Source organism: Meleagris gallopavo, chromosome 7 (genome assembly GCF_905368555.1).
Source record: "Meleagris gallopavo chromosome 7, MGAL_WU_HG_1.1, whole genome shotgun sequence".
Taxonomy (NCBI): Eukaryota; Metazoa; Chordata; class Aves; order Galliformes; family Phasianidae; genus Meleagris; species Meleagris gallopavo.
In genome coordinates, this window is record NC_139410.1 from 36,152,256 (window position 1) to 36,165,396 (window position 13,141).

General features: G+C 37.3%; 1 protein-coding gene across 7 annotated transcripts in view; it reads left to right on the top strand.

The window, feature by feature from the left end:
• Positions 1–13,141, top strand: part of TANC1 (tetratricopeptide repeat, ankyrin repeat and coiled-coil containing 1) — a 70,258-nt gene that overhangs the window by 39,635 nt on the left and 17,482 nt on the right. For all 7 annotated transcript variants that reach the window (XM_085228084.1, XM_085228079.1, XM_085228078.1 and 4 more), the window contains 10 exons: positions 840–961; positions 1,865–2,054; positions 3,767–4,024; positions 5,343–5,468; positions 6,648–6,929; positions 7,566–7,717; positions 8,706–8,937; positions 10,270–10,436; positions 12,209–12,816; positions 12,995–13,103. In XM_085228084.1, coding sequence (XP_085084210.1) covers positions 840–961; positions 1,865–2,054; positions 3,767–4,024; positions 5,343–5,468; positions 6,648–6,929; positions 7,566–7,717; positions 8,706–8,937; positions 10,270–10,436; positions 12,209–12,816; positions 12,995–13,103 — 2,246 coding nt within the window. The remainder of the gene's footprint in view (positions 1–839; positions 962–1,864; positions 2,055–3,766; positions 4,025–5,342; positions 5,469–6,647; positions 6,930–7,565; positions 7,718–8,705; positions 8,938–10,269; positions 10,437–12,208; positions 12,817–12,994; positions 13,104–13,141) is intronic.

Below are 13,141 nucleotides of genomic sequence, written 5' to 3' on the forward strand. Positions count from 1 at the left end.
TATACACTGATACAACTGTTCTGAGGAATGCCCTTATTACGTTCCAGGTGTCTGGGGATGAGATCCGCAGGCTGGGTGCCTTGCTCAGAACACACTGATTGGGAAGTAGCTCAGGCTGTCCTTCACTTTTCCTTCATTATGGGACTGGGTAGAAGCTAATGCAGCTGGTTGTTCTGTAATGGAGAATTCCTGTTGTGAGCAATTTCTCAGTCATTAGATGTTACACCTTATTAAATTGGCTATTTATACCTGAGTACAAGACAGGCCAACATGTTCTTCTTTTTTAGTAGTCAAAAGACTTAAATACTGTATAAATGTTTCTGTTGGGGAATAGCTTTATAGTTTGATAGATGATTCCAAACTGTTGGCAATAAAGAAACATTGGTATTGTTGCAATGTTTATAAATCATCTGTGTTATTAACTCCTCACATTTTTAACATAATGTGAAACTTTATAAAAAATTACTGGAGTAGACTTTTGATCTGACAGTAAGCTTTGGTAGTGTCATACTGCTGTTGATTCATGCTAGTCATCGTGTTGATCATCAATCCAGCGATGAACTGTTTGTTTTAATACAGCTGAATTCACTTAACCATTTCTGTTTTGACTGGCAGGGTGGTGGATTTTTTGTTTGTTTGTTTTTATCCCCAGATTTGTGCAGCTATGCAGAGAATCCAAGGTCTACCAACAGTTTAAAGACTACGTGGCATCGTGGCATTAGCTTCTCTGCTGGGGAAGCTGATAGAAGATCTGCTGCTTGCATCTTTCTATCTCTTGTAAATTTTCCAAGTGTAATAATAATTTTCACCAATTTTCTTTCCCCACCCTCTCTCTAAAGCAAAGCCTGATAAAGACTCAAGCTGTTCTCCTGCAGCACAAGAATTGATGACGAGATTGGGTTTTCTCCTGGGAGAAGGGATACCAACATCTGCTCATATAGAAGAAAAAAACGAATCCATGGTAGGATTATTGAAAAAACAAATTTAATGTTCATTCTGTTCTTGAGACTTCTCCTGCCATTTTCCCTATGTGCTATTTGCAGCTACTTGATACTTGACTAAAATGGATTCTATTTTAATAGTCATAAGGTGGTAGACTTGTAGCTGGATTATAACAGTCAAGTTATAGGTATTTGGTTTTTTGTGTTTTGTGGTTTGGTTTGGTTTTGTTTTTGTTTTTTTTAATTGTGAGTTGATCTTGCATTCTTCCTTGCTCTGCCTTATTCCTTCCTGGTTTTCTCAATGAGCTACAAGAAGGGAATATCTTAGTGGTTTACTGAAACAGGAGCATACTTGGAGGTATCCTTTCCTCTCCAAGAAATTCACTTCTTTTTGATGGACTTTCTTCCTCATGTAGTGGTGGAGGAGCTAGGGAGAAGCAAGTAGCTGGTATCTGTATGAAGTTCATATGCTAACTCAAACACTGTAACTACAAATTTCTTTCTTTCCTTTCTTCTTTTATAATCCCAGGCCTCAAAAATCATCAGTTTAGTTTTCCATGACAGGGAAACTGTCATGGAAAGTCTAATAAGACTTCATTTCCATTGCTTCTCACACAAAGTTTGGATATATATTTTGCCAGTAAATATTTAAAAGAGAAGAATTCTGTCTATAACTACGAGTGAATCATGAATTATTAAATTTTTAAGATTTTAAGGTCTCAATTTTAAGACTTGTAAGAAACTTTTAAGAGTAATCTGAAATTGTGTCATTAAGGCTTCCAATCAAGATACAGCTTCCACTTCTTGAAATTTTCACTCAGAAAATGAATGTTTTGCTTTAATTCACCTTGATGTTTCTGGAAGTCCACACAGTGGGGTACTGCCTTCTGTGCAATGACTATTCCTTTTTCTTCACATTGCAGTGTACAGTAGCCAGTCAAGGTGTCAGTCCATGTTCTACCCTCACAAGCAGCACTACGTCTCCGAGCACTGATAGCCCCTGCTCAACACTCAATAGCTGTACTGGCAAAGCAGCAGCCAACAAAGGTAGTCCCTGTGAAACCATGAGGAGCCCTAGCTCCACCCTGGAGAGCAAGGACAGTGGAATAATAGGTAAGCATCTTAATTAGTAATGCAATTAATAGAAGTTAACCTTCTCGTAATACTGCAAGTCCAATTAACTGTGATTTTATGTCAAAGCTAGATCCCATTTCAAATCCTTTGTACTTGAAAGACTGAAATCATATTTTTACCTGTTTTAATTGTTAGGTGTGCATTTCTCTTTTTTTCGTGATGCAGTTCTAATTTCTCCATGTTTTCATTTAAAATTGTTAATTTCTTCTGTCTATCTCTTATATTTACCTCTGTAACACATTTCGTTATGAAGAAAGACAGAGCACCCTGAAGCTGGCTTGATTTCCAATGAAAGAAAATCAGTGCTACTTCTTGTGAGGATAATCCAAATCAAGCTGTTTAGAAACAGTACAGACTTTGAGTAATTTTCATGAAAGTGAGGCTAAAGTGGGACATCAAGGAGGAGGGGAAATTGTGTGATCCACTGCTGATGAATGGATGAACTGAGTCAATGCATGCATTTCCAGTGCTGTGTCAGTTATCTTTAGATAACATCAGTAGGGTTTTTTTTCTGTAAATAAGAAAAGCTCTGAATTCTTTGCTGTCTTGTTTGTATCACCTTTTTTTATTTCTGCTCCCTGGTTCAATGTTTCAGTATCAGAACTGGTATCTGCCTGTATCTTTGAGCATCCAGGTGGTTGCATTCATATTATTTTCTGAAAGTCCAGACTAAGATGCAAAAAACGTATCTTTCATGTTAATACAAACTGTTATAGGAAGATGTATTCCTTACTGTTTTAGTCAGTGTTTTTAAATGCTCATTCCTTAACCAGTCCCTTTTAAAATTGATTTTATAAAAGCTGCTAAGTTTACAAAAGAAAAAAATAAAACAAAATATGCTCCCTAACCTGGAGACTTCTTGACTTATATGTATATGATTCCAGTTTAATTTCTAGCTGTCTAGCTGAGGGACTAAATATAGGTAGGCAGTAAAAGAAAGCAGTTCTAAATATCAAATGCCAAGATTTAACAAAATAAACTTAAGATATGTGTTTGTGAACTTAAGTTTTTAATTATAACTTTTGTTATTAGAAGGAATTGCACAAGAAAGTTGTCTCTGCCTGCTTGCTTGCTGCTATAAGTACTGCCTTGGTAATCAATTAGCTGTCCTGGCTGTATCTCCTCCCACCTTCTTGTGCACACTCAGCCTCCTCACTGGCAGGGCAGAGAAGTGGAGAAGTCCTTGATTCTGCATAAGCAGTGTTCTGCAGCAGCTGTAACATCATTGTGCTGTCAGCATTATTCTCATCCTGAATCCAAAAGACAGCACTTTTGGATATCAGCTCTGACCTTCACCCAGAGGGTGGTGAGGCACTGGAACAGGCTGCCCAAGGAGGCTGTGGATGCCCCATCCCTGCAGGCATTCAAGGCCAGGCTGGATGTGGCTCTGGGCAGCCTGGGCTGCTGGTTGGTGATGCTGCACATAGCAGGTGGGCTGAAACTAGATGATCTTTGAGGTCATTTTCAACCCAGGCCATTCTGTGATTCTATGAAAATTAAACCAGTCAAGCTTGCTTTCCTTGATTGCATTTGGCAGTTTGAGAAGCTGTGTTGCTGGGCTTTTTAGATAGGTAATATCCACTGCAGAACCAGGCCCCAAATGCTATATGAGTTTGAAAACTATAATGCATATTAACACAGGTAGGCCATTTTCTTCTGATGTGTACTTCAGATCTTATTTTCTTTCTCAGCAACTGTAACAAGTTCATCAGAAAATGATGATCGTAGCGGATCCAGTTTGGAATGGAGCAAGGATGGGAGTCTCAGAGCTGGAGCACATCGAGGAATTGGTCACGATCGAAGAACTGACAATTGTTCACCAGTTGCAGAAGAGGAGGCCATTGGGTCTGCTGAGAATTTGCCAAAAGAAGTACCAACAGGAGAAGGTCCTGTTCCTTATACTCAGAATTCTGGATCTTTAATAATGCCTCGTCCAAACTCTGTTGCAGGTGAATACTGAGATATAAAAAGGATGTTCTGTTAATGATATGACATTTCTGTTTAATCTTTCAGTTGAAGTTATGTTGTTAGTGTGAAAGTATTTTTATGGGACAAAGAAGCATAAGTTCTAAATAGGTGCATATTACATAAATTGCCTTAAGTGTTGTGAAATTGATAAATACCTAAAGAAGTACATCTGACTTAAGCTCTGTTAGCAGTACCCAACAAATTCAGTAACAGGATATTTGCTTATATAACTATAACCCTGCAAACAAAATGATTGGATGAACTGTTGAGAAGTACAGGTGCTGTATGTGTGACACTAGATTTAGTTCACAGCTAAGTGAAAGTTAGAAGTTTACTACTTAACTCAGAGTGAAGAAAACCAGTAGAGAGGTTAGAGAGCTTCGCTATTGATGTTCAGAAAGAAGAGAGGAAGATACTGTACTTGATTCCATTTAGAAAATGTTGTCCATAGAAGGGAGTATTTTAGCTTAAAAGATGAAACAAAGTTGCTGCATGGAGTTTTCTTAGTGTGATAAGTGTGAGGGAAATAGAGTTGGTAAATCAACTTTTAGAATTATGAATGGCAGTATTTTGGCATAGAATGTTCCAGCAACTTGGGCAGGAATTTTGAAGTTCTAAAAATGCCACTTGAAATTTTGGACCTGCAAAGTCATAGATTATTAAGAAGCATAGATAAGTGCCATCATTGTGAAGGCACCAACTTCTTGATTCAACTGAAGGAAAAAAAAAAAAAAAAAAAAGGAAACATTTTCCATTTTATTTTCAAAGGAATTGTGTTATGTGTATGTTTCTGCTAAGTCCAGCAAATTGGAAAGTAGTGGAACAGCAAAAGAAAAAAATGCCTACTGGCAGCTCAGTAAGTTTTTTCAAGAACTTGAGGCTTGTCAGCAACAGCCAAAATCCAATGCTGCACCTTAACTGCAAGGTACAGTTTAGTAGCAGCTCTGAACTGTCTGGTTTTTTTGTTTGTTTGTTTGTTTTTTGTTTTTTAAGCTTCTTTTCAGGAATTACATGTCACTTTAAATTCAGCAGGCCGAGTTTTGCACTGAATACATAAGCTGGGGAGAAAAGCATACTTGACTGAAGAACGCCACAGTTTCACTGAGTATTTCAGGGAGACAGTAGTATAGGAAGAAGAGATCTCTCTTTCCATATAGAGAAACTGCTAGCTTGTGTTTTATTCCCCCCCCCTCCCCAGAAAAAAAATATAGTAGTAATTAACTGTAAATAACAGTATTCTGTGTTATTTATCGTGTAACAAAAATAAGCTTAATGATCTTCAATTTTTTAATACTCTAGCAACAAGTTCTACCAAACTGGAAGATCTGAGTTATTTGGATGGACAAAGAAATACTCCTTTACGCACTTCCATTCGCTTACCTTGGCACAACACTGCTGGTGGAAGAGTGCAGCAGGAAAACAAAGGTAGGCATGTTTTCATCTGGAACTGCCTTGGCACAGTCACACAGTTGTTCAGTAATTTCACAACATGTATCATATTGTAGAGTACTCCTGACAGACCACACAGCTTGTTTAAAGTAATGTGCCTGTTCATACTTTTTGCTGCGCAGTGCTGTGGTTCAGAGACAAAACGTGTGGTTTTTAATTTTATTTATCTAAGTGTTTTATTTATCTAAGTGCATGTAAGCAGTGCTGTGTAGATCACGTGAATGTCCGCAGTGAAGTTATGTGATACCAACGAAGGCTTTCCTGACTGCCATATTTTACCATCTCTGATACTCAGTTAACCACCCACTGCAATTTAAGAGATACTGCACTGGATTAAAAGTCTTCAGACATTGTCATTAGAGTTCTGGTGTCGGAAGAAAACTGATCTAATACCACTAAGCCTGTTAGTAACAAAAATATGCTTTAATATTTCAATACCAAAATTACTATCGGTATTGGCAATTTTCTGTTTTCACGTTTATTGATTAAAGGTGAATGTTTGTGTAACATTAAATTACATCAGTGAATGTTACCGTTTTTGTAAAGTTCAACATATCAAAATCAAATTCTCCTTGTATAAATCTTGCCATGTGTTTACCAAGCATGTTGATTAGTGTTATCAAGCATGACTGTGCTTCTAGCTGTGTGTAGAGGGCATTCTTTTCTTGTAGCTTCAAGGAGACTGAAGAAGAGGACAGTAACATTATTTTTATGTTACTTAAAAAATACTTTATTTAAAACTAGAAAAAAAAATTATTCTCTACCTTTTCTATTTCTCTGTAGATGTTTTTACAACTTTGAAGACCTGATACTGAAATGCTCAGCAGTGTGGCTCACGTTAAATTGAAAAATGTTTGGTACTTCTCATTTTATAGAATTATTGATGATTTTTTAAGAAAAGTCATGTTCAAACATACAAGTACGCTTACAGGATATTTTTAAACTTGTTTAAAGTTTATTTCTCATAGGAATTATGGAGGTGACCCGAAGTGAGCAAATTGTTTTTTCTTGTTTCCATTATGAAAGCCTTAGGAGAATTCTGAGTGTGAATGTGATCAAAAATGTGACTGAACAAAATGATCTTCTGAGACATTGCTGTCTTATTACACGTCTGGCTTCTTCTAATGAACTTTTCTCCCTGCCACTTCTTCCCAGCACGTTTTGTCACCTATAAGCCTCAAGACATTTTGCTAAAGCCATTACTGTTTGAAGTGCCAAGCATAACGACAGACTCAGTGTTTGTTGGAAGAGAATGGCTGTTTCAGGCAATTGAAGAAAAACTGAAGAATACAGATCTGGCAGAGAGCAAAGGAACAGTTATTACTGGGAATGTGGGATTTGGGAAGACTGCTATTATTTCTCGCCTGGTGGCACTTAGCTGCCATGGAAGTCGCATGAGGCAAATAGCTTCGAACAGTCCTGATTCGTCCCCCCAGAGTAAGTCCCTTCTGTGAGTAATTGTTCGGGTTATTGAAATGGTAACAGGAATCAAAATGTAGCTTGCTTTTCTGATCTAATTTAGTAGGACTTACAGGATTGTTTGAATTGGAAGCAGCCTCTAAAGGCCATCCGGTCCAACTCCCTGCAGTGAACGGGGACACCGGGGATAGACCAGCTCTGCCTTCAGAAGGCCCCTGCTAGGATCTGTAGGCTTCTCTGCAAGCCGATCTAGTGCCTATGTTAATTGAAAGGATAATGTGACTGTCATTGCCACTTTGTCTACTGATGTCACTTCAAGCAATCACATGTTGAAGATTTCCTGCAGTTTAGTCACACAATAACTCTTAGTTCAAGTGAGTCAGTAAGTGCATAATTTTCATGACAAAACTTAACATCACGACGGTTTTGCTTTTAGCAAATCTTGATCTAAAAGCCTGCTGGATTGTTTCAAAATGGTAAGGTTGTAAATAATAAACTTACATTAAAGTAGTTGCAGACTTCTTTAATTGTATGATTCAATCTTAAGTTTTGCACTGGCAATAAAGATATCCCACGATCTTTTCATATGAAACAGTCTGTTTTCTGTTCTCAGCACATTTGGCCTTTTTTTGTATTTGTTGTTTTTAAAAACAGGCAGCGATTCCTGTCAGGAGATTCCCTTAAGTCAGTTACCTCTGTCTACTCCTCCTCCAAGTGGTACCTATACAGTGAGGACCATGAATTGTCCTGGTACTCCTGACAACCAAAGTCAAGCAGGTGACTCTGTCAAACGCCTTGCCTCAAAGGTGAGTTTCCTTTACCAATGGAACTTCTTTTTCAGCACGTTACAAAACTTCTGGTCTTGGGGGGGAAACAGGCTGATTTGCAAAGCTTCCTGCATATGCCATAGTCAGCAGTGGGACGGTGGCAGTAGTCTTGGATACTTCTAAACAATAAAAGCAGCTGCCCGTCTTTTCTGCCTTTCACTTTATTAACTGCTTGGTCTCAGAAAGATAGTTAAGTTGAAAAAATAAATTCCATCTGCTCTAAGTGTGTATGAAAAGTTTGGGTCCTTAACTTCCAAAAGAGGCTGTACATTCTCTTTGAGTATTTGCTCAGTATGTTATCAATAGGCAAAATTCTGAAAGATAAATAAAATGTTTGGACTGTGCATAATGAATCTGTAACCCACAGTGCAAGTTGTCTGAATATTGTCTGTTTTCCATACAGCGAGGGTTCGAAGTAAGCAATTATAAATCTGTTGGCTTGTTCTTTTTTGGTGTGTATGTGTGTTATGTTGTTATGCTGTTTTTTACTTTCTGCAAAAGTGGTAATAAAAAAATTAATGACCATTTTGCATGCTTTATGCAAATAATTATGAGGAAAACATGGGATTATTGTTGATGTCTTTACAGTGATGTGCATTATTTGGAAACAGTGTTATGAAGCTCACTGAAGTTACTCTGCACACTGTATTTTCCTTGTGGCTTGCTTTTTTTTCAAAGAAATATAACTTGTATTATATTTTCCTTGTAAGTATTTTTGTTGCTGTAAGAATCTGATGTTTTGATTATATTTCATGTTGGCATGCCCTAGAAGGCCAAAAACATTTCACTGTCGAATTTCCTATGCCTTTATACGAGTCATCTGACACAAATTGCAGAGTTGGATAGTTATTCTAGCACTGAAAAATATTTTGTAGATGAAAGAGAAATTTAGTAAAGCTTTATCATACTTGACTATCTAATATTGTGTCTTAAAAATTGATTGGGTAACTTTTTTTTTTTTCTTCAGGTTGTTGCTTATCATTATTGTCAAGCTGACAACACGTACACTTGTCTTGTCCCAGAATTTGTGCACAGCATTGCAGCTTTGCTTTGTCGTTCGAGTCAATTAACAGCATACAAAGATCTTCTAATAAAAGAGCCTCACTTACAAAGCATGCTTAGCTTGAGATCTTGTGTCCAAGATCCAGCAGCAGCTTTTAAAAGGGGAGTGTTGGAACCACTTTCAAACCTCAGGAAAGGTAAATCCAGTGGGAAGTGACTTGGGAGCTGCACCTAAGATGTATAAAAAGTGGGGGGAAAAAATAAAAATGAAAACCTTCAAAAATGTCTATTCTAATGCCAAAAGAGAAATAGGTAAATCCTGAGGAAAGGATTCTTTAACTGTGGTGGTTGGTTGTAGCAATTATAGGTAGTTTTTTTTGTATTTTGAAGTTAAATTTTACAAAGCATCCAAAGTCACATCAACCTTTTGTTTGTTTCTTGCCAGAAAACTCAAGGATAGCTGTTCAGCTTGAAATTAAGGCTCACACATTTCACATTAAAGGATTTTGGTTTTGGATGCTATTGGCTCTAGTCACAGTTTTTCTGCTTAGTAGTTTTCTGTGCCTGAAGACTTGCCAGGTGGATGTGATTATGGCTTACTTTTAAAAATCAAAATATGATATAACAGTTTTCCAAGGAAAGGTGCAACAGCGTGATTTGGTATTTCAAAAAAAATAAATCCTGCAGAATCTACCTTTAGATGGCCTTGTATGCCAACTTGAGCAGGTACTTGAGATATGGTCAGATGAGGGAGGTTTGTCTGAGCAGAATACGTATTGTTCCTCTGAAAATCATACTGCAGTTCCTGACTTTTTTTTTGTCTGTTAACAAATACATATGATACTCATTGGCAGATCTGATGTTTGTTCCTGGAACATCCATTCTTAACCAGAATGAACAGCGTTAGTTTATTGAGCTGTTATTATTACAAAATAGTCGTCTCAGTTTTGAAAGTGTAAACAAATTGTGATTTTTGTGATTTTTACAAGCTGTAAGCTTTTCTTGGTTTGGTAAGTTCAGTAAAGCGTAACTTAAGTAAATGGTTAAAACTTATGTCAATTAATAGCTTAAACAGCATGCATGTGCATTCTTCCCCTACCTGTGCATCTCTTCTCTGTTACAGGCTAACAGCTTTGTTTAATTGTTAAACTCTTTTCAAATCAGTTGTAAAATAGATCCATCATAAATAGCACAATCAAAACCTCTGTACTGTGATTGCTTCTATTTATTTTTTTTTAGCGCTCTATAGCAATGTTGTTTTATAGTTATGAAAACCAAAGCTATTAATTGTTTTTCTTGCCTGAACAGCATCATTAAGTATAATACATAGATTGGTTGAAGTGGTAGTTGTACTGTTTTTCAGCAGTTAAAATGTTTAATCTGTAAAATAATGCTTAAACGCCATAAAATGAGTTGCTAGGCAGAAAAATACATTTTCATTCCCTGGCATTTAATTTTTGAGAAAAAAATGTTGCATAATAGGAGAATTTATAATCACCCTTTCTTTTTTTCCAATTTTTGTATTTCAGAGCAGAAAATTCCTGAGGAAGAGTACCTAATTTTGATTGATGGTCTAAATGATGCTGAATTTCATAAACCTGATTATGGCGACACAATTTCATCATTTATTGCAAAGATAATTTGTAAGTTTCCTCCCTGGTTGAAGCTCATTGTGACTCTGAGAACTAATTTTCAGGTAAAAAAACAAAGCCCTTTGACCTTTTTCTTACCCTCAAAAACAAAGTGGTCTTTTGTAGTGATGGGACTGCATTGTTAAGAAAAACACAGGTTTTAGAGGAGTTCAAAGTCAAGTCTTTGAGATTGGTTTTTTGGTTTGTTTGTTTGGTTTTTTTTTTGCCTTCTGCTGTAAAGAAATGTGCAACAACAAAGTAGAAGTACAATAGTGGAGGTATGTTTGTTATGTTTCAAATCTGTTTCTTAAGTATGCTAGGTGAATTGATAATATGAGAAGTGGGGAAATGGAATATGTTTCTTTGTCGTTCTGGAGGAAAATGAACAAATGAATGAGTGAAAAATTTACTAATAATAATTAGAAGTGCATGGTGGTCTTATCTTAAATGTTTACATGCTGGAGTATAAGTCTGCTATTACCAAGCTCTGCGTTTTCACATTTTAGGAAGGGATAAGTTGCAATTCATTGTCACGGTTGATGTGATTGATTCCAAGCCTTAGTACCATTGGTCTCTGTATTGCTTCATCCATTTGTTCCCTCTGACCAAATAACTCCAAAGTTAGAGTATCATCTTGTTGTAAATAAGCAGCTGAAAGATATTTGCAGTAGTCTTTAGAATGTTTGAGACCCTATAGACTTTTTTTCTTGCACTACACAGCAGTGTTCTGTTGGAAGTTACTTTATTGTTGTTTTTTTTTCCAGCACTAGTCCTGTTCTAAGATCTTCATTGTTTTTTTTTTTTTTCATTTCATTTTAATAATAATACTTCTAAAAGTATGTCTTCTTAATTGTCCTTCACCTTCTCCCTTAGATAGCAACCTTTATATTTTTACAGTGCTTGAGATACAGCCCTGCCATCCCCATGCTACCACTCAACTAGGCATCCCACATTTGCAAAGAAGAAAACATGAAGGAGAACTGCAGTCCAGCTCCATAGTATATATTTCCTAACACAACAGAGAGTTTGTCTAGACAGAAGTAGGCCATAAAAATGTATTCAGGTTGACATGTTGAAGTGTATGACTGTGACTGTGCCATACGTGATACTTGCCTTTAACTAAACAGGGCTGAATGTTGTAGTAAGTGTCTTTCTGGTATGTTATTACTAGGCAATGTGACAATGAGAATATTCTTATCTCCTTACATCATTAGATCTGTTCTTTAACAGATCACAGAATCACAGAATGACCCGGGTTGGAAGGGACCTCAAGGATCATGAATCTCCAACCCCCTGCCACTTTCAGGGCCACCAACCTCCACATTTAATTCCAGCCCAGGCTGCCCAGGGCCCCATCCAGGCTGGCCTTGAACACCTCCAGGGATGGATGGGGCAACCACAGCCTCTCTGGGCAGCTGTTCCAGCACCTCACCGCTCTCATAGGAAAGAACTTCCTCCTATAATCCCTAGATAATTCCTAGATAATTCCTTCCACCTCCTGCCTTCCCCTTGCCCATTTTAGAGTCCAGTTCTGGTAACTTTTTTGTTTCTTTCGTTTTGAAGTGATCATTTTTACAGGAGATGGGCTGTACAGCCTTGCAGAGATTGGTCAGTGAAACAATTGAGAACATCCTATGCAAAATGATAGAATGCAGAAATGCTGTTTTACCTCTTAGCAGTGGACAACATTTACAAAATCGCAGTAGTGATAGTGAATTTGGTTTCAGTCTATCTCAGACTTGTTACAGAAGACAACTATAGCAAAGAGACACTGCTGAGTACTTAGTGTTCAGTCGTGGAATGCTATAATGCCTGTGTTTTGTTCTTTCTTCCCCAGGAGGTAGCAAGTTCGCTGCCCTTTATCGCAATATCCCTGGACAATTTTCCAGACAACAAAGAAATTCACGATGACTTGAGTGCTTACATTCAGTACAGAATTAATAACAGTCAGGAGATTATAAACAACATATCTTTAAATGGAAAAGCTGATGCGGCTATAATTGGGAAAGTGAGTAACCATCTGATCATGAGAAGCCTGGGATCTTATCTCTATTTGAAACTGACTCTGGATCTTTTCCAGAAAGGTCATTTAGTAATCAAAAGTGCAAGCTACAAGGTAGTTCCAGTGTCTCTATCAGAACTGTACTTACTTCAGTGCAACATGAAGTTTATGACAAACTCTGCGTTTGAGCGAGCCTTGCCAATATTAAACGTGGCTCTGGCATCCTTACATCCCATGACAGATGAACAGATTTTCCAAGCTATTAATGCAGGTCAAATAAACGGAGAACAGCAATGGGAGGACTTCAGCCAGAGGATGGAAGCTCTTTCGTGTTTTCTGATAAAAAGGCGTGACAAAACACGTATGTTCTGCCACCCTTCCTTCAGAGAATGGCTTGTTTGGAGAGCGGATGGTGAAAATACTGACTTCTTATGTGAGCCAAGGTAAACGAAACTTGCAGTAAGTCATCTTCAAGTAACTGCAGTTGTTTTACATAATTGATTTCAGCTATTGTTGAGAGGACGGAGTAAGGTTAAAACACAAGCATGACTAATATTTTCCAAATTTACTGAAAAGTGTTGTTATAAAAGCTGTTCTCTTTGAATTCTGTTCCTTTACTAGGAATGGACATGCTTTATTGGCTTTCATGTTTTCTCGACAAGAGGGAAAACTAAACCGCCAACAAACTGTGGAACTTGGTCATCATATACTTAAAGCTCACATTTTTAAGGTAAAGCCACTTGCATGATAGAGTTCATGATCTGTATG